Genomic DNA, 22,296 nt, shown 5'->3' on the forward strand with positions numbered 1-22,296 from the left:
AGCTTACTTGGAGCTACAGGTGAGAGCTGAGTGTCAGTTGAGGATCAAAGGTGGAGGACCTACCTTGGGAAGTATGGTAGGTTTTCACACCAAAAGTGCTATCCTTCCGTGATACTCATTCACCCCATGGTAGTCTAGCAGTTAGTGCGACGCTATTATAGCTCAGAGCATTGAGTTCTTGCATCAGAGTATTTGTCAGAATCTTTAAAAAAAAACAAAGCTGTCTGAGGAGTCATAAGATTTGGAGTTTGGCGGAAATGTGCATCCCGTGAGTTTTTGTCACTGTAGACCACATTTGCAGTGTTCATTTGTACTGCCAGACATGGTGACACATAACCACAGTGTGATGACATATTGAACATGAAATTGTTGCTATAATTTGTATTGTTGTGATTTCATTTCCTACCACACAAACCTGAGGATCCTGTGCAGACTGTGAGTGTGAGGAAATGAGGCAGCAGTAATGTGAGGTGATAGTCTCATGTCTGGAGGTTGTAGCACAGAAAGTTCTAGTTCCTTTTAAATCCCTAACGATAGAAGAGTGGTGAGTGCACATTTCTCCTTATGGTTGATAGCCATTAACAGCAGCGCCCGATTTATCCAGCCTAATCATGGGACAGTGTATAATGACTAAGTTGAATGTCCAAGTTGGTTGGGTCTTTCACTGATTCTATTATGGTTATTATTCTATGGATATATTGGAGAAAATTAATCTCAGGCTTTTATTTGGTGACATGTATGTACTTGGATAATGAATTTACTTTGAACTTTGTATATGTTTATGTTAAACATTAAGATTATTCAAGTCAAGCCAAGTCATTTTCATTGTCATTTCAACCATAACTGCTGGTACAGTACATAGTAAAAATGAGACAACATTTTTCAGGACCATAGTGTTAAATGACACTGTACAAAAACTAGACTGAACTATACACAACAACTACACTAGACTACAGACCTACCCAGGACTGCATAAAGTGCACAAAACAGTGCAGGAAATACAATAAATAATAAACAGGACAATAAGGCAGTAAGGTGTCAGTCCAGGCTCTGGATATTGAGGAGTCTGATAGCTTGGGGGAAGAAACTGTTACATAGTCTGGTCATGAGAGCCCGAATGCTTCGGTGCCTTTTCCCAGATGGCAGGAGAGAGAAGAGATTGTATGAGGGGTGTGTGGGGTCCTTCATAATGCTGTTTGCTTTGCGAATGCAGCGTGTAGTGTAAATGTCCATGATGGGGGGAAGAGAGACCCCGATGATCTTCTCAGCTGACTTCACTATCTACTGCAGGGTCTTGCGATCCGAGATGGTGCAATTTCTGAACCAGGCAGTGATGCAGCTGCTCAGGATGCTCTCAATACAACCCCTGTAGAATGTGATGAGGGTAGGGGTTGGGATACGGACTTTCCTCAGCCTTCGCAGTAAGTAGAGATGCTGCTGGGCTTTCTTTGCTATGGAGCGGGTGTTGAGGGACCAGGTGAGATTCTCCGCCAGGTGAACACCAAGAAATTTGGTGCTCCTTACGATCTCTACCGAGGAGCCGTCGATGTTCAATGGGGAGTGGTCATTCTGTGCCCTCCTGAAGTCAACAACCATCTCTTTTGTTTTGTTCACATTCAGAGACAGGTTGTTGGCTCTGCACCAGTCCGTTAGCCGCTGCACCTCCTCTCTGTAAGCTGACTCATCATTCTTGCTGATGAGACCCACCTTGGTCGTGTCATCGGCGAACTTGATGATGTGGTTCGACCTGTGTGTTGCAGCACAGTCGTGGGTCAGCAGAGTGAACAGCAGTGGACTGAGCACACAGCCCTGGGGGGCCCCCGTGCTCAGTGTGATGGTGTTGGAGATGCTGCTCCTGATCCAGACTGACTGAGGTCTCCCAGTCAGGAAGTCTAGGATCCAGTTGCAGAGGGAGGTGTTCAGGCCCAGTAGGCTCAGCTTTCCAATCAGTTTCTGAGGGATGATTGTGCTGAATGCTGAACTGAAGACTATGAACAGCATCTGAACATATGGTTCTTTTTTGTCCAGATGACAGATTACCAACATTAAATGCCTTGATGAAATTAGCTAATACTTTCTTGCAAGGTTATTCACCTTATGCACCTCTGTTTTGTATCAACAATAATCTCAGGTTTTCTTAGTCATCCATCTTCAAGATAAGATTAACTTTATTTGTCGCATATACATCAAAACATGCAGTGAAATGCCACGTTTACATCAAATAAAATCGGAGGGGATTTTACTTGCAATCACAAGTGTCCCGTCTCTTCTGGCACCATCATACATGCTCACTAATTCTAACAATTTGCCTTTTAGAATGTAGGAGGAAACTGGAGCATATGGTCACAGGGAGAAACTTACAGACAGTGGTAGGAATCAAATCCCAATCTTCCATCTGCCATTATAAAGCATTGTGCTAACCACTATATTACCATACTGCACCTAATGCTAAATGCAAATTTGGGAAATAAGAATAATCTGATCTCTTTCCATTTCTCTCCCACCCGTTCTAATCCTTGCTTGCGTGCAGTTTGTAGATTCCAGCAATTGTAGGCCTACCAGTGTTTGTAGCCACAGTTTTGGTACAAACCCATAAAGGGTTAAGAAGCAAGAAAAAAACAGACACTGCAAATAACAGGAAGTGGTATAAGAATTCAGCAGATCAGGCAGAATCTGTGAAGAGTAAAATTTAGTTTAAACTCATTGGTAATATAAAAAATGCGGATGTGAAGTTATCTATTTTGAAGAAAAAAATAGAAGAGTATATTTTTCTAAATGGGAGTGGTAAATCTGAGTAATCCAAGGGGTCTGGTGCACTTGGGTGTGAGGCAGTTCTTCTTCATTAGGAGTTTGAGGAGATTTGCTAGGTCAAGTTTTTACGATGTGCCATGGAGAGCATTCTGACTGATTCCATCACTGTCTGGTATGCAGATGCCAGGGATCAAAAGAAGCTGCAGAGGGTTTAGACTTTGCCAGCTCCATCGTGGACACTAGTATCCCCACCATCAAGGGCATCTTCATGAGGAAGTGACATCCATCATGAAGGACACTCACTGTCCACAACATGCCCTCTTCTCATTGCTGCCATCAGAGAGGGGTTATCGAAGCCTGAAGGCACACATTCACCCATCAGAGATCTGAATGGTCATGTACACTACCCCACTATTTTGCTCTCTTTTTGCACTCTTTACTTAGTTTTTATATATATTTCTTTTTGTAACAGCAATTTATTTATGTATTGCACTGTACTGCAGCTGCAAAACAACAAATTCACAACTGGTGTCAGTGATAAAAAGTTTGATTCTGATTCTGAATCATAGCGTTAACTTGTGGTTATAATAAGCAATTAAGAATGGAAATTGTATCATAACTTATAGGAGTAAAGAAGTCTTACTGTAACTGTATAAGGTGATGGTGACACCATGTATTGAAACCTATTCAATATTGAATGATGTGGAGAGAATGTTTTCTATAGTGGGTGAGTCTGGGACAAGAGGGCACAGACTCAGAATGTCCACTTGGAACAGAAATGTGGAGGACTTTCTTTAAGCAGAGAATGGAAAATCAGTAGATTCTGCTCCTATGTCTCATGGTTTTATGGTCTTCTGTATGACTTAGGTGTCCATGATGTGGAAGGGTATATTTGCCTTCGTGTGAGATGAATGATTACTGACCTGACTCCTCGAATAAATAGATGGAGTAAACTAGTCCTATAATTCCAAGAGTTCAAAAAGAATGACAGACAATACAACATTTGTTAGTGTGCTTGATAACATGATCGTAAGGGGTCTGTGTTTCTGGGTCAGGTATCTAAAGCTTGGAGGTCAGCATTTTTTGACCAAGATGAGAAACAACAACTTCACCACAAGCTTATAAACCTTTGGAATTCTGTCAGTGAGTCACGAGTGAATGGCATTACAGGATATTCAAACATAGATTGCTGTATGTTGGTACTAAGAATGACGAAATATGGAATGACTGTGGAGGGTTCAGTCGAGACAGGAAAATGTGCATGACTTCACTGATGTGATGAAGAGAGAGCCGACACAAGTTAATGTTCTTTCCCTGCTCCTTTATCTTATGTTAGTATTTAGGGATGAGAATTATCTTCAGTTTTCTTTTCTCCTGCAAGTCAAGGATAAAGGATCATTCGGACGCCACATTAGTGTAACAGTGAGTGCAAAACTATTACAGCTCGGGGTGTCAGAGTTCATAGTTCGATTCTGACATCCTCTAAGAAAGTTTGTATATCCTTCCTGCGTGTGCATGGGTTTCCTCTGGGTGCTCCAGTTTCCTCCCAGTCCAAAGACATTCCAGTTAGTAGGTTATTTGGTCATTGTAAATTGTCCTGTGATTAAGGTTGGGTTAAATCAGTGGATTGCTGGGCAGCACGGTTTGTTGGGCCAGAAAGCTCGGTCCTGCACTGTATCCCTAAATAAATAATAAGGATATATAAGGAATTTGCTGTGGAGTGTTGATCAGGCCGTCACATGCAACAAACAATGACATTCAACAATTATAAAAAATAAAGCTAGAGGTTAAAGAAAGGATATGGAATAAAATGTGCATAAATACATCAATACCAGCATGTATTTACAATGTAAACTGCATTACAAAAAGTGATTTAAAGTGTTTACAGTGCAGTGCATTGACGGGGATAATAGATAGAGAGGGGTGAGAGGGGCTAACTAGACTGGTTGTTCAGATCAAGTTCAAGAATGATTGATCAAGTTCTTGGTGAATTAACATAGAACACAGAACAATACAGCACCGGAATAGGACCTTCAGCCCATAAAGTTGTGTTGATCCGATTTAATTAGTAATTAAATATTAATTAAACTAATCTCTTTTGCCTACACAATGTAATTTCCTTTCCATTTTCCTCACATTCATGTGCCTATCTAAATGTCTTTTGAAATGTCTAATGTTTCTACCTCTACCACCATACCAGGCAGTGCATTCCAGGCATCCAACCACTCTCTGAGTGAAAAACGTAACCCTCACATCCCTTTTGAACCTATCCCCTCTCACTTTCAACACATGCCCTCTGGTATTAGATATTTCAACCATGGGAAAAATTGTCCGTCCACTCAATCGATGCCTCTCATAATCTTGTAAACCTCTATCAGATCTCCCTTCAGCCTTGTCACTACAGAGAAAATAACTCAAGTTTGTCCAACTTCTCATTCTAGCACATACCCTCTAATTCAACAGCATCCAAGTGAATATCCTTCTTATAATGGGGCCACCAGAACTGTATGCAGTACTGCAGATGTGGCCTTAACTATGGTCTTATAAAGCTGCTACAAAACTTCCTGGAGTTTTGAACTCAATTCCTTGACTAATAAAGGCAAGCATCCATATGTCTTCAACCTATCAACCTGTGTAGCCACTTTCAGGGAGCTATGAACTTGGACTGCTCATCAGCATAGCAGTGTACTGTCTCTTTGCATTTGACATTAAGAACATGAGAGACAGAAGTAGGCTATCTGGTCTCGCTGAACCTCCCCACCAAGCTGAGATTAATGATCATGTGGAAAAGCCATCTGATCCATCAAAACCTGACCCAAGAAGCCATGTTGCGTGAATGTCGTAATTAGACACCTATGAACTCCAACAGTCATCGCTTCATTTATTCATTCTTAAGGCTATAAACTGCTTCTCAAGTGGAGGTTTTGCGAATCACTGAAATCTTGCACACCGAGTTACCACTGAGTGCAGATGTGTGAGGAGTTATCGGGGATTTAGATCCAGCACCAATGAAGCAATGATATATTTCCAAGTCAGTATGAGTTGTTGGGAGCCTGCATTCAACATTGTTTATTGTTATTTTCAGTACACAAGTATAAAGGAGAGCAAAATAATTGTTACTCCGGATCTGATGCAGCACAAAAAAACACACAATAAGATAAAGAACACAATAATAATAAGAAATATATATAATAATAATAAATACACAAGATAACATAAACATAGGTTGATTGTTTGCCTATAAGATAGCTGGTCACCCGGAGCTACATTTTCATCCAAGTTATTGATTACATAAACAAGTGTCCCAGTGGTGATCTCTGCAGATCAGTTCTAGTCACAGAATTCCAGTCAGAGTAACACCTCTCCATCACTATCCTCTTCAGTCTGTGGCCAAGCCAGTTCGAGTCCAGATGACCAAGGGACCTTTACCTTCATCAGTCATCTTCATTACCTCCTCAATAAGCTCAATCAAGATTATAAGACATGATCTCTCTCACACAACACTATTCCTGATGCTCATATATTTTTGGCCATGTATAAATTATATTGCATAGAATCTACTCCAGTAATCCCCCTACCATTGATGTGTGGCTCACCAGCCTATAATTTTCCTGGTTTGCCCCTCCCGTCCTTCCTAAATAAATGAACAACATTGACTTTTCTCCAGTCCTCTGGAATCTCGTATATAGCTAAAGATCTCCATCTTTCTTGCCTCTCTCAATAATCTGGGCTAGATTCCATCAGACCCAGGGGGCTTAATGTTCTTCAAAATACCCAGCACCTCCATCATTTCAGCATCTCTCATCTATCTGTACACTGATCTCACTATCTTAGGACTATACAACCGTAAGACGTAGGAGAAAATTAAGCCATTTGACCCATCAAGTCTGCTGCACCATTCCAACATGGCTGACTTATTATACCTCTCAACTTCATTCTCCTGCCTTCTCCCCATAACCTAATCGAGAGCCTATTAACCTCCGCTTTAAATATATTCAATGACTTGGCTTTCACAGCCATCCTTGGCAATGAATACCACAGATTCACCACCCTTTGAGTAAAGAAATTACTCCTCATCTCTGTTCTAAATGGACTTCCCTCTATTCTTAGGCTGTGTCCCTTGGACTTGGACTCTGGGATCTTGTCTGTGGCTAAACTAGATACGAAAGATCTCCATTTCTCTTGACTCTGTCAACAATCCAAGGTAGATTTCATTAGACCAAGGAGAATTAATGTTCTTCAAAGTACCCAGCACTTCCTCCTTCTTCAGCATTCCCTCATCTATCGGCACACTATTTCACTATTTTCTTGACCTTCTGCTTGGCGAATATCATGGACATTATGATAATCAAGATGGGGTTTTGCTGCGATGTGGTAATTTCAATATTATGTCCTTCATGGTGTAAATTGTGTTTTAACCACAGAATGGGTAAATAGAGAAATGGGGAAAGATGTGAATGAATTAGGAAGTTGGCAGGTTTCACATTGGGTATGTTGTACTGGTGACACTGAGTCTGACACGCTAACTTTGTGGAAGAAGTTGGCTTACTGTGACATGGGGGAGGTGCATTCAGCTCATCAGTTTCAACAGGGTTAAATGAGGTAACAAGTAAGAGGATGGATAAACTTGGGTTGTTTTCTGTGAAGTGGCAGAGGCTGAGAGATTTATAAGATTACGAGAGGCATAGATAGAGTAGACAGACAACATCCTTTTTCCTAGGTTGAAATGTCTAATATCAGAAGGCATGCATTTAAGGTGAGCGGGGTAACTTCAAAGAAGATGTGAGGGGTAAGGATGGGTGCCTTCTCAAATGAAAATCTTTCTGTCTTCCTAAACTCTCAAACCTACTTTACAATGAAACATTTTGTTAGAACATCGAACATTACAGCACATTAGGTCCTTCGGCCACAGTGTTACACTGAACCAATTAAATTTCCATATCCTTCCATTTTCCTCACATTCATTGCCTATCTGACTTAGTTATTGCCCATTATGCCTTTGGTGTTTGGGGCAAAAATGAAGGTCCTCTACCTCTGGAGGTGTTCAGGGCTTCCTTCATCATGCCAGAAGTTTGGTTTTCGCAATTGTCAGTCATCCATTTTGCCAAGTGAAGACTCAGGAATATGATCACATACAGATTTTTCGTTGCTGTGTCTGTAACAGTTTTGCTTCTCCAGTCAGGGTTGTTAGCCTTGATTTGAAGCCCCAGAACCTGGAGGACTGGTGAACCATTTTTAATCTGGCTTCTACCCTTCCACCTGTTTGGAATGGGTGATCCTACCAAGAGCCAAAGTATAAAGTCCTGACTCCAGCCAGCATAGCTCTCCAGGTCATTGAGGCACACAAGCCTCCAAGCTACAACAAGGTTCTGGACCTCTTGGAGGATTGTATTTCTAAATGTCTCTTAGAAGTCTCTGATGTATCTGCCTCCCCCTCCAGGCAACACATTCCAAATGTCCTCAACGATGCCCTCACCCGCATCTCTTCCATTTCCCACACTTCGGCCCTCACCCCATCCTCCTGTCACCACAACAGGGACCGTGTCCCCCTTGTTCTCACCTATCACCCCACCAGCCTCCAGATCCAGCATATTATCCTCCGCAACTTCTGCCACCTTCAACAGGACCCCACCACTAAGGACATCTTTCCCTCTCTACCCCTCTCTGCTTTTCACAGGGATCATTCCCTCCACGACTGCCTGGTCCACATGTCCCTCCCCACAGATCTCCCACCTGGCACTTATCCCTGCAAGGATAAGTGCTACACCTGCCCCTACACCTCATCTCTTAACACCATTCAGGGCCCCAAACAGTCCTTCCAGGTGAGGCACTTCACTTGTGAGTCTGTTGGGGTAATCTATTGCATCCGGTGCTCCCAGTGCAGCCTCCTCTACATCGGCGAGACCCGATGCAGATTGGGGGACCGCTTCGTTGAGCACCTCCGCCCCGTCCGCCAGAACCTCTCCTTCACATTAAAGTTATTAACCCCTTCCTATTCCTAACTTTCATCCACAGAGACTCAGTAGACAGCCCTCCTTTTCTGCAGCCATGACACTATCTCTGATCAACAGTGCCATGCCCCCACCTCTTTTGCCTCCCTCCCTGTCCTTTCTGAAACATCTAAAGCCTGGCACTTGAAGTATATTCCTGCCTCTGCACCATCCAAGTCTCTGTAATGGCCACAACTTCATAGCTCAAAGTGCTGATCCACGCTCTAAGTTCATCCACTTTATTCATAATACTCCCCGCATTAAAATAGAAACATCTCAAGCCATCGGTCTGAGTACGTCCCTTCTCTATCACCTGCCTATCCTCCCCTTCGTACTGTCTCCAAGCTTTCTCTATTTGTGAGCCAACCTCCTTTTCTTCTGTCACTTCAGTTCGGTTCCCACCCCCTTTGAAGTTAGCCCCCTCACCTTAAATGCATGCCTTCTGATATTAGACATTTCATCCCTTGGAAAAGGATGTTCTCTGTCTACTCTATCTATGCCTCTCGTAATCATATAAATCACTCAGCCTCTGCCACTTCAGAGAAAACAACCCAAGTTTATCCACCTCTTGCTCGTTATGTCATTTAACTCTCTTTTTGATAAGAAGCCAGTAAATGAAGAGCTGAGGGTAACCCATTTGAGATATTAGTCCACAGTGAAATCAACATTTCAAATTAATATTGAATCAGATGGTTTGAAGAACGTTCCCATGGCCCGATGGAATCTACCCTACGTTATTGAGAGGCAACAATGGAGATTGCTGGGTCAATGATAGAAATCTCTGTATTCTCTTTTTCTGGAGGTAGGCTCTAAAGGTCTGAAGGAAAACTGTTCCTTTCTGGCACAGCCAACACAATTGAAAATGGATCTTGCTTATTTTGAATTGTGGGACACATACAGAGCCTATAAAAAGTATTCATCCTTACCCCTCAAGGTTTCATGTTTTATTGTTTTACAACATTGAATCACAGTGGCTTTAATTTTCCTTTTTTAACATGATCAACAAAAAAAGACTTTCATGTCAAAGTGAAAACAAATCTGTACAAATTGGTCTAAATTTATTAGGTTGGGGTTAATTGGGTATGTTGGTTTTTATTTGGGTGGGCATCGCACCCAAATTTGCACTGCATCACTAAGTAAAATAAATATTATTAAATTGTGTACTGTAAATATTAACATATACTACTTTTGAGATTCATTTTCATGCAGGTATTCACACTAAACACGATATAATCAGTGAAAAACAATGCACAAACAAAAACTGACACACAACCAATGTGCAAAATAGTATTGACTGGGATGATTTCTATGGAGAATTGATCGATTTGTTAATTCACAGCCTGCCATTGTGTCAACTCCAACCGCAGCTATTTAGTTTCTCTCTCTTTCGTAAAGTAATGCTTTATTTGTCACATGTTCCCCAAATAATCAACACGTACAGTGAAATGCATTGTTTGTGTTAACAACCAACACATTCTGAGGATGTGCAGTGGGCAGCCAGCAGTGCCGCTGTTCTTCTGGCACCAACATAGCATGCCCGCAACTTACTAACCCTAACCTTGTACATCTTCAGAATGTGGGAGGAAACTGGAGCACCTGGAGGAAACCCACGCAGTCACAGATAGAGTTACAAACTCCTCACAGACAGCAGCGGGAATTGAAGTCGAGGTACAAGAGGCTTAGATTTTGGAACTTGTTGATTAGAACTCGGAGTTATTCCTGTGAGTTGAGTTGGTAGCGGGTGGCAGAACACTCAAACGGTCTGCACGTGTGCTTGTTGGCAGCAGGGTGTTAAGGAATCTACATCCTGTCCCTGTGTCCTCTCTGTATTGAGTCAAAATTCAGTGCAGTTTCCTGGCTGAACTCATTTCGTTCTAGAAAAGCGACTTATTTTTACCTCTTTAAAACTCAAAACTGCCATTGCATTTACTGCCACTGCCACTTCTTCTGCATTTACTTCACTCTGTGTTATTGTGTTGTCTTGGTAGCATCCTCCCTTTGGTTTCCTCTTTGCTTTCTCCATTGTCGTTATTGCACAACCTGTTATGGCAATGAGTCAGTCAGGCCAAATCTGTACATTTAAACTGTTTGCCAACACTCAGTCTAGGCCCACATTTGGGCAAGGAAAAGGTGTAGGTAGCATCAAGAGATCTACTTCAAAGTTCAAACTAAATTTATTAAACTAAGTACATATATATCAATGTAGACAACCCTATGATTAATTTTCTTGCAGGCATTCTGAAGAAAAACATTATAGAATCAATGAAAGACCGCACCAAATTTGAGCATTCAACTGGTGTGTAAAAGGCAACAAAATGTGTAAATACAAAAAGAAAGAAGTAATAATCATAAATAAGCAATAAATATCAAAAACATGAAATGAGGAGTCCTTGAAAGTGAGGCCGTAGGTTGTGGGAACAGTTCAGTGTTGGGGTGAGTGAAGTTATCCCCTCTGGTTCAAGAGTCTGATGGTTGAGGGGGAATAACTGTTCCTGAATCTGGTGGTGTGACCCTCCATGAGAAGGCAACTGGCAGATGGTTGAAAATGAAGTAGAACATAGAACATAAATTATTACAGCTCAGTGCAGGCCCTTCGGCCCAAAACATTTTAACCTCCAAAATCAATCTAGCCATCCCTCCTGCATTGTCCTCAATTTTTCTTTCGTTTATGTGCCTTCCAAGAGTTTCTTAAATGTCCCTAATGTATCTGCCTCTGCTATCACTCCTGACAGGTCACATCACACACCCACCTCTCACTCTCTCAGCATAAAAAAACCTACCTCTGACTTCCCTCTTCCCTATACTTTACTCCAATCACCTTAAACTTGTGTCCTCTCATATTAACTGTTTCCACCCTGGGAAAAAGTCTCTGGCTGTCCACCCTCTTGTCATCTTAGACTCCTTTATCGTGACCTCTCATGCTCCTTCACTCCAAAGAGAAAAGCCCTAGCATCATAAGACATGCTCTCTAATCCAGACAACATCCTAGCAAACAATATCAAAGTGGATAGTAAAGGCTTTTTCAAATATGAAAAAAATAAAGGAGAGATGAGAGTGGATATAGGACCACTAGAAAATGAGGCCGGAGAAATAATAACAACCAGATGTTGAGGGTGTGAGGGAAGAGAAGTGAGTGAAGTTACTATTACAAGGGAGAAGGTGCTCAAAAAGCTGAAGGACCTAAAGGTACATACCACCTGGACCAGATGAACTGCACCCTAGGGTTCTGAATGAGGTAGTGGTAGAGATTATGGAGGCATTAGTAATTATCTTTGAAAATTGTTGGACTCTGGCATGGTGCCAAAGGACTGGAAAATTGCAAAATTAAGAAGCAAGGAAGGTAGCAGAAAGGAAATTATAGATTATTGTTTGGAAAAATGTTGGTGTCATTTGTTAAGGATGAGGTTTTGGGATACTTGGTGACACAGGCCAAGATAGGACAAAGTCAACGTGGTTTCCTTAAGGGAAAACCTTACCTGATGAACTTGTTGGAATTATTTGAGGAGATTACACATAGGATAGATAAAGAGTGGATTTGTATATTTGGACTTAGAAAAGGCCTTTGATAAGGGGCCACACGTGAGGCTGCTTACCAAGTTAAGAGCCCATGGTATTACAGGAAAGTTACCATCGTGTTTAGAGCATTGGCTGATTGGTGGGATGTAGTGAGCAGGAATAAAAGGACCCTTTTCTGGTTTATTGCCAGAGACTAGTGGTGTTTCACAGGGGTCGGTGTTAGGAACACTTCTTTTTATACTGTATATCAATGGTTTTGATGATGGAATGGATGGCTTTCTTTCCAAGTTTGTAGATGATATGAAGATTGGTGGAGCGGCAGGTAATGTTGCAGAAGGACTTAGATTTGAAGAATGGGCAAGAAGGTGGCAAATGAAATACAATGTTGGAAAATGCAAAGTCATGCACTTTGGTAGGAGAAATAAATGTGCAGACTATTTTCTAAATGGGGAGAAAATCCAAAAATCTGAGATTCAGAGGGATTTGGGAGTCCTTGTGCAGAACACCCTAAAGGTTAACTTGCAGGTAGAGTCAGTAGTGAGGAATGTAAAGGCAATGTTAGCATTCTTTTCAGGAGGTCTTGAATACAAGAGCAGGGACATGATGCTGAGGCTTTATAAGGCACAGGTAAGGCCTCACCTTGAGTATTGCAAACAGTTTTGGCTCCTCTTCTAATAAAAGATGTGCTGGCACTGGAGAGAGTCCAGAAGAGGATCACAAGACTGATTCCAGGAACGAAAGGGTTATCATACAAGGAATGTTTGATGGCTCTGGATCTGTAGTTACTGGAATTTAGAAGGATGAAGGAAGATCTCAATGAAACCTTTCAAATGTTGAAAAGCCTAGAAAGAGTAGGAAAAAAAAAGAAAGAGTAGATGTGGAAAGGATGTCTCCCATGGTGGTGAATCTAAGGCAAGAGGGCACATCCTCAGGATAGAGAAGGGAGGTGAATTTGTGGAATTTATTACCACAGACAGCTGTGGAAGCCAGGTCATCGGGTGTATTTAAGGTAAAGATTGATAGGTTTTTGATTGGACACTGCATGAAAAGTTATGAGAAAAAAGCCAGGGAGCCACTGCTGTTCACTCTGCTGACCCACGACCGTGGTGGGTCTCATCAGCAAGAACGACCAGTCAGCATACAGAGAGGAGGTGCAGCAGCTAATGGACTGGTGCAGAGCCAACAACCAGTCTCTGAATGTGAACAAAACAAAAGAGATGGTTGTTGACTTCAGGAGGGCACAGAGCGACCGCTCTCTGCTGAACATCGACGGCTCCTCGGTAGAGATCGTTAAGAGCACCAAATTTCTTGGTGTCACCTGGCAGAGAATCTCACCTGGTCCCTCAACACCCGCTCTATAGCAAAGAAAGCCCAGTAGCGTCTCTACTTTCTGCGAAGGCTGAGGAAAGTCCATCTCCCACCCCCCATCCTCATCACATTCTACAGGGGTTGTATTGAGAGCATCCTGAGCAGCTGCATCACTGCCTGGTTCGGAAATTGCACCATCTCGGATCGCAAGACCCTGCAGTAGATAGTGAGGTCAGCTGAGAAGATCATCGGGGTCTCTCTTCCCGCCATCATGGACATTTATACTACAAGCTGCAAACAGCATAATGAAGGACCCTACACACCCCTCATTGAAACTCTTCTCCCTACTACCATCTGGGAAAAGGCACCAAAGCATTCAGGCTCTCACAACCAAACTGTGTAACAGCTTCTTCCCCCAAGCCATCAAACTCCTCAATACCCAGAGCCTGGACTGACACCAACTTATTGCCCTCTACTGTGCCTGTTGTCTTGTTTGTTATTTATTGTAATACCTGCACTGTTTTGTGCACTTTATGCAGTCCTAGGTAAGTCTGTAGTCTAGTGTAGTTTTATTTTCTTTTTTTTCTGTGTTGTTTTTATGTAGTTCACTGTAGTTTTTGTACTGTTTCATGTAGCACCATGGTCCTTGTAAAGCATTGTCTCGTTTTTACTGTGTACTGTGTACCAGCAGTTATGGTCGAAATGACAATAAAAAGTGACTTGCCTTGACTTGACTTGACGAGTCGGGTTGAGGAGAGGACAAAAGGATAGCCATAATTAAATGACAGAGCAGACTCGATGGGCCAACTGGCCTAATACTGCTCCTATGCCTTATGGTCTTATAAGGTGGATGTGGAAAGGACATTTCCTATGGTGGGGACATCCAGAAATAGAGGGCACTATCTTAAAATTGAGGAGCGACCTTTAAGACAGAGGTAAGGAGGTTTTTTTGCCAGAGAGTAGTGAACCTGTGGAATGCTCTGCCACAGACAGCAGTGGAAGCCATGTCCGTAAGTATATTTATGGTGGAAGTTGATCATTTCCTGATTGGTCAGGGCATCAAATGATATTGCAAGAAGGTAGGTGAATAGGATTGATTGGGATCCAGGATCAGCCATAATGGAATGGCAGAGCAGACTCGATGGGCTGAATGGGGTAATTCTGCTCCTATGTTTTATGATCTTATGGTCTAAAACTGGTGATCGTACTCCAGTTGTGGCCTGGCTAGTGATTGCTGTACTCTATAACGTTTGAAAATACTTTTTAAACCCTGAGAAATTGTTAGTTTGATCAAAATGTGGAAGAGCATACTAGCTTTTTGCAGTCTTATACTCATTTTAATTAAATATTGTGGAAGGACAGCATAAAGCGGGACTGTAATCCAATAAATATAAAAAGTCATCTTTTTGAAATGATAAAAACCATACTTTTGGACTTCTGGAACTTCAGCTTTTTAACTTCTGTTATATATACAATACTTCCTCCCTGTTGTTCCTACCACCAAGGAGAAGGTACACACTCAGCAATTTAGGAACAGCTTCTTTCCCTCTGCCGTTAGATTTCTAAAAGGCCCATGAATACTATCTCACACCCAATGCTGGAGGAACTCAGCAGGTCAAGCAGCATCTATGGAAAAAGGTTGATGAGTCTGAGTAAGAAGGTAGGGGAGGAGAGGAAGAAACACAGGTGCTGGAGGGGAACCTGTTGAGGTCCTCCAGCATTGTGCTTGTGCTGCTTGGACTTTCAATATCTGCAGATTGTCTTGTTTGTTACTAACTCACTGTTTTGCTTTCTTTTTGCACTACGTTTCTAACTGTAACTTTTTAATGTATTATAATGTACTGCTGCCATGAAACAACAAATTTCATCACATGTGTTAGTGACAATAAACCTGATAATGATTTTGATTCTAATCAGTCAATGGGACTGAGCTTCTGTCCACGGTTCCTTATGAGATGGAACTTACTCTTTGCACTTTCTCCTACACAGGCTCAGGATGTCAACGTGATAGAGGAAGTAATTCGAATGATGTTGGAGATCATAAATTCCTGTTTTTCCTCTTGTCTCCACCACAATCCCAACCTGGTTTATGCACTCTTATACAAACGGGATCTCTTTGAACAGTTTCGCACACACCCTTCCTTCCAGGATGTGATGCAAAATCTTGACTTGGTAAGGAGTTAATTTAGTGAATATTCCATTTATTAAACCTTGCCTACGTTTTAGCTGCAATAATTGAGTTTGTCTGTAGATAGCCAATGAAGAATTTTTTGTTGAAAAAATGTTGTTGACACGTTGACCACAATTAAACCAGTATAAAACAAAAACAAAATAACATTATGTCATGTAAAGGAAACTGCTTCTGATAGGTTGGTAACAGGCACAAAATGCTGGAGGAACTCTTCAGCCCAAGCAGCATCTATGAAAAGGAATAAACAGGCGATCTTTTGGGCTGAGAAGCTTCATCAGGATTGGAAAGGGTCTCGGCTCAAAACGTCAATTGTTTATTCTTTTCCATAGATGCTGCCTGACATGCTGAGATCCTCCAGCACTTTGTGTGTGTTACTCTGGATTTCCAGCATCTGTAGGATCTCTTGTGTGTACATTTTGATTGTGGGCCTTGAGCTACAAACGTCACGTTCAAGGCCACAAGTGACATTGATTGGTTGTTACACTTTGAACTGAATTGAATTGACTTTATTACTTACATCCTTCATAAACATGAGGAGTAAAAATCTTTACATTATGTCTCCATCTAAATGTGCAATTTATGGTGATTTATAATAAGTTTGTTAACTGAAAGGTTGGAACTGAAATGAAAGAGGGCTGGCAGTCATGAGCTTGATCAGTAGGTGTGCTCAGATTTCAGGATTAATGTCCAGAAGAAATAGTAGGATAATAGTAATAATAATAAGGAGAAGAATTTACATCCTTACCCAGCAACGCTAAATGTTGACCAAAGAGAGGTTCTCTATCAAGTATGTACTGCACAACATCACTCCTAGGCAATGAAAGTTCAGAAGAGGACACTGGCAGATATGGACTGCTTTTCATGTCTCTCAAGAGTCAGTTTGCAATGCTAGCAAATATCGATCATGACTCAGTGTTTCAGCACAGTTCTTGAGCATTTAATCAAAAGAAGTTTTTTTTAATGATCCAGCCTCTAGCTGGATAATCTCCACCATGCACGGTCCCAAACCCGACTGCAAAAGAAGGAGGGTTGGGCATGAGGCTAGCAACCCATCCCATTAAAAACCCAGAGCTAAAGAAATGTCAGCAGAAGCTTCAATGACCTCATCTTGGGAGAGGAAGGATAAAGAAGATGGGTTACACCTGGAGACAACATGAAAGATTGCCCCAGGACAGAGGACTATGGTGAGCTGTTGGCACCCTATGCCCCAGTAGGGGTGATGAGCTTAAATAACTAACAAACAAACAGGATAAGGAAATAAGCAGCAAAATCCTCTTACAGCTTGAAGGATCTGTTTATGATCAGTTATCTGCAGTGGACTGGCACTGTTGTTCTCATGCTTGACACCATTGTCCCAAAGCATTCTTCTAATTCCATCTGTTACGTCCGTGGCCCCCTCCTTTTTAAGAATCGCAAGATCACTATTAAGTCAGTTCAGGAGACCCAGGAAATGAGAGAAAGACATGCAGAATCCACAAAGAGTTTGGAATGTGTCCTAGCCGCCGAAAGGCGGAACCATTGATAACAGCCATTGTCTCTTGGAGATGGAATTGTGTATTGAATACTGTACGATGCATCGAAGCCCCCAGGCAATGAACCGAGGGGGGGTTGGTGGAGGGATTGCATCATCCCATCCTGATTGACATCTGAGACTCTGTGAGTCAGGATAAAAGAGGGTCTGTGGGCACAGCCCCTCAGACGCACCAGAAGACACGCTAGCGATCCCGTAATAGCGAAAGCCGGTGGGAAGGCCACGTGCGTCCATTTCCATTTGCCCTGGAATTGGTGGGCCTTTACCACAGAAGAACGGTTTTTAGCTAACAACAGGGAAATCAGAAGGATTGACATCATAAAAGGAATGGGCAAGTTTTAACCCGTCTTTCTCTCCAACCAAAAAGCTGCAGCTGGAATGAACTAAAGTGACTTTTATATTTCCATTGGACAATACATTATCCCCTAGACAATGATAGAGCTATTCCTTATCGATTATTATTATACCTGCACTTTTAGATTTAGCATTGACGACATTTATTATCTGTATGTTTGCATTGATATTATTTTTGTGTATTTTTATCAATAAATACTGTTAAAAATAGTACCCTCAGACTTCAACGGACCTCTCTGTCTTTGCCGGTAAGTGACCCAGTTACGGGGTACGTAACACATCATCCAAAAAAATTACCAGGTAGACAAGGGGTTATCAACCTGTGGTATATGGACTCCTTGCTTAATGGTATTAGTCCATGGTATAAAAAAGGTTGGAAACCCCTGAAGTAAACAGAGGAAACTTATGAAGGCTCTCCAGTATGTGTAACATCTTACTAAATCCCTGGTACATGACCATACCAAATGCAGAAAATGGCACTGAGAATCCCGTATCAGTTCAATTGGAACAAGTATAATGTTGAAGGAATAGGGTCTCATCTGAATGTGCTCCCCTTCACCCCCACCTGCTCTACCTGCATCACTACTTAGAATGGAAACTGCACTGCAGCAGACAGGAAGGCTCGACAACGGAGAGTTAACACTTCCCGAAACATCACTGGCACCAGCCTACCCACTGCTGAGGACATAGATACAGAAAGGTGCCGGAAAATGGCCGGTAGCGTCATGAAGGATCCTACCCACCCTGCTCATGGGCAATTTATCCCACTCCCATCAGGGAGGAGCAACGTAGCATCTACACCAGGACCACCAGACTCAAAGACAGTTACTTTTCCCAAGCAGTAAGGCTGATCAACATCTCCACCCACTAACCCACCACTGCATTTTTATTTCCTATCAGTCACCTTATGTACAGCCCAGCATCACTTATGGACATACAATCAATCCACATAGAGTCTATAAGCTGTCTGATGTAATTATATTTATTGTGTATTTTTTAAATTATTATTGTGTTCCCCATCTTTTGTGTTTTTTTTGTGCTGAATCAGATCCAGAGTAACAATTATTTCATTCTCTTCACACTTGTGTACTGGAAATGACATTAAACAATCTTCAATCTGGTAGTGCAGACTGCAGGTTCACACTAGCCTCATTGGCCATCTCAGATCACACATGCCAAGAGTGGAGATAAGTCATCCACGACCCAAGGAACTGTGCAAAGATGAAAAGGCCTTCTTTGTTTGATTTGGTCTGTCACCAAAGACTCTAACAAATTTCAACAGATGTTCTGTTGAGAGAATCCTAACTGGTTGCTGACCGTCTGGTATGGCGGCGCCAATGCACAGGTTCGGAAAACAATGCAGAGGGTTATAAACTCACCCATTTCCATCATGGGCACTGTCCTCCACACCATCTAGGACATACCGTCTTCTCATTATTACTATCAGTGAAAAGGTACAGGACCCTGAAGGCACACACCCAACATTTTAGGAGCAGCTATTTCCCCTCTGCCATCAGATTTCTGAGCAGTCCATGAACCCATGTACACTACCTCACTATTTTGCTCTCATTTTGCACCACTTTGTTTTATATATTCCTATTGTCAATTGTAGTATTTTTAATGTATTACGCTGTACCGCTGCTGCAAAATAACATTGCATGAGCTAATTCAGTGATAATAAACCTGATCAACACACACAAAATGCTGGAGGAACTCAGCAGGCCAGGCAGCATCTAGGAAAAGAGTACAGTCGATGTTTCAGGCCGAGACCCTTCATCAGGACTGAGTTTCTCCAGCATTTTGTGTGTGTTGCTTGGATTTCCAGCATCTGCAGATTTTCCCTTGTTTGTGATAGTAACCTGATTCTCGTTCTTCTTCATGCTAGTGCACTTGAGGCCAGGTTGATCCATGTTCTGAGGTCTGACTGTTGTTCATTTTTTACCCTGTAGGTAATCAGCTTCTTCAGCCTTCGCCTGGAGCAAGCAGGAACAGACCTATCTGTGGAACGCGTTCTGGAGGTCATCAAACAAGGTGCTGTAGCACTGCCGAAAGATAAACTGAAGGTGAGTCTTAGGAAGGTCATTGCTAAAAGGCCTGTCCTGGCCTGTTTTGGATGAATCTCACCTCTGTATCAGAAGTAGCCTGCTCCAGAGACTCAATGTGTAGAATTCTAAGCTGACATATCGTTGCAGTAAGGTGAATTTATTGAGGTGAAGATTATTGGCAAAGTCAGGGCAGTCACTGGATGTCACGTAAGTTGTTATCAGACTCATGAATGGACCTCTCATATGCTAAGCAGTGAACACTTGATCTTCCTCTTATAGGCCCATGTACTTTATTTTTTACTTCCAGCTGTAACACTAAACATGATTCTGGTTAATTGGGACACATCTGGACCAGTATATTTTGGCTCAGTTAAGCAGCTGCCCCAATTAGCCAAAATATCATGGAAATAGTTAAAAGGTATAAAAAAGACAAACTACATTTAACCGATTAAAAAATTATGCATATAAATAAACCACAGAACAAATTATAGCACTACCGATACCACAGCTGTACTATGAATCTGTATTAGTTCCCTATAGTTATTAGCAAAGGAATTCATTCAGTGTACACTGCCATGTTCTTATGATTGACTGTAAATCAGCACAGACGCCAAGAGCAGATAATGGATTGTCTTCATTGCCTTCCTATATAAAATCACTGCTTCTTGAATCGGCATCCATTGGTCCAAATGGATAACTTAACACAAGCACACACAACTGAATCTACATTTAAAAACTGTTTGCTCTAGGCATGGTGCAGTATCTAATGGCAATACAAATGCCACAGCACTAACATTTTTAGAAGCAGTTCGGCAACAGCCTTCTATCCCAATTAAGCAGCACTATGACCCATATAGTGGGTGGCAGGTGGAGATACATATCTACCAAAGGAGATGTAAGGCACTCCTTCCCTCTGTTAGCCTGCAGGTCACCCTTGGGCAAGGTGTAGCACCTGCTTAGCCCCCTGATCAGGATAGCATGAAGCCGGGGGAGCAGGTGGTGGATGGTTACATGAGCAGCTGGTGCATATCACATGTCCTGGTGATGCGACCACTGACACTTGGCAGACTATCTGTGAAGAGTATTGACAGTGGCTGGGATCACCTGTCTTGTAAAGACACGGCCCAGAAGAAGGCCATGGCAAAATACTTCTGTAGAAAAAATGCCAAAAACAATCATGGTCGTAGAAGTACCATGATCGTCCACATCATACAACATGACGTATAATAATAATAATGATGATGATGATAATGAGCATCCCAAATAAACAAAGTGAATATTGGCTATTTTGTTGATGAGTTTTCATTTTTTAATAGTTGCCCCAAGTACCCGGATGCCCTGATTAACCAATCCCAAGTAACCAATAGCCTAAATTAGATTTTCTTTACAGAAGCCTCCATCCAATGCTACACTTAGAGGATGTAATATTCCCAGGAATACTCAATGTTGGTCACTGCCAGGACAGTTTGATCTGATTATAAGACCATAAGAGACAGGAGAAGAATTAGGCCATTCAACCCATTGAGCCTGCTCCGTCATTCCAACATGACGGATTTATTATCCGATTTATTATCCCTCTCAAGCCACATTCTCCTGTCTTCTCCCCATAACCTTTGATGCTCTGACTAATCAAGAACCTTTCAACTTGCACTTCAAATATACCCAGTGACTTGGCCTCCACGGCTGTCTTTAGCAAGAAATTCTGCTGATTCACCACCCTCTGGTTAATTTCCCCTCAGTGTCTGAAAAGGAATATTGGTGGGAAATGGTGTCATCATGACTGGGGCAGAAATAGAAACAGGCATGTGAGTATGAATGGTTCCCAGCTGGCTTTCCAGAGAGTAATAAGCTGATCTGGAGGTAGTTATTAATGCATTTCCTTTCTGGAAAAAAATGGATTTTTAAGTATACATTCAGTGGCCACCTTATTAGGTACACCTGTACACCTGCTCATTAATGCAAATTTCTAATCAGCCACTCAGTGCACAAAAGCATGCAGACATGTGCAGGAGTTTCACTTGTTCAGATCAAACATCAGATTGGGGAAGAAATGTGATTTATGTGATCTTGACCATGGAGTGGTTGTTGGTGTCAGACAGGGTGGTTTGATTATCTCAGAAATTGCTGATCTCTGGGAATTTTCATACACAACATTCTTGAGAGTTTATAGAAAATGGTGTGAGTTTTTTTTAAAATCCACTGTTCTGTTGGTGAAAACGCCTTGTTAACGAGAGAGGTTAGAGGAGATTGGCCAGAGTTGTTCAAGCTGGCAGGAAGGCGGTAGTAACTCAAATCTCCACGTATTACAACAGAGGTGTGCAGAAGAGCAGACCTAAATGCACCACACATTGAACAGGAAGTTAATGGGCTAAAGCAGCAGGAAACCACAAATGTACCTCAGTTTCCGGTTTATAAGATACAGGAGGTAACTATTAAAGTGGCCACTGACTGCATGTATAATTGTTGTAAAAAGCAGTTGATTTTCTTTGCAGGTTTCCTCTATTCACCTCCCCAAAATATTAGACAATGTGGTCTCACATTGACTGGAGCCATTGTAATAGGGCCTCCAAGGCACACAGCATTATTAAGATTCAAGCAGACTGTACAGGT

The 22,296-nt window shown here is 41.9% G+C and overlaps 1 protein-coding gene across 2 annotated transcripts in view; it reads left to right on the forward strand.

Annotated features, from left to right (window-relative positions):
• Positions 1-22,296, forward strand: part of dym (dymeclin) — a 361,807-nt gene that overhangs the window by 291,737 nt on the left and 47,774 nt on the right. For both annotated transcript variants that reach the window (XM_059989749.1, XM_059989750.1), the window contains exons 15-16: positions 15,555-15,737; positions 19,591-19,704. In XM_059989749.1, the coding sequence (XP_059845732.1) occupies positions 15,555-15,737; positions 19,591-19,704 (297 nt within the window). The remainder of the gene's footprint in view (positions 1-15,554; positions 15,738-19,590; positions 19,705-22,296) is intronic.

Source organism: Hypanus sabinus, chromosome 14 (genome assembly GCF_030144855.1).
Source record: "Hypanus sabinus isolate sHypSab1 chromosome 14, sHypSab1.hap1, whole genome shotgun sequence".
NCBI classification, from domain to species: Eukaryota; Metazoa; Chordata; class Chondrichthyes; order Myliobatiformes; family Dasyatidae; genus Hypanus; species Hypanus sabinus.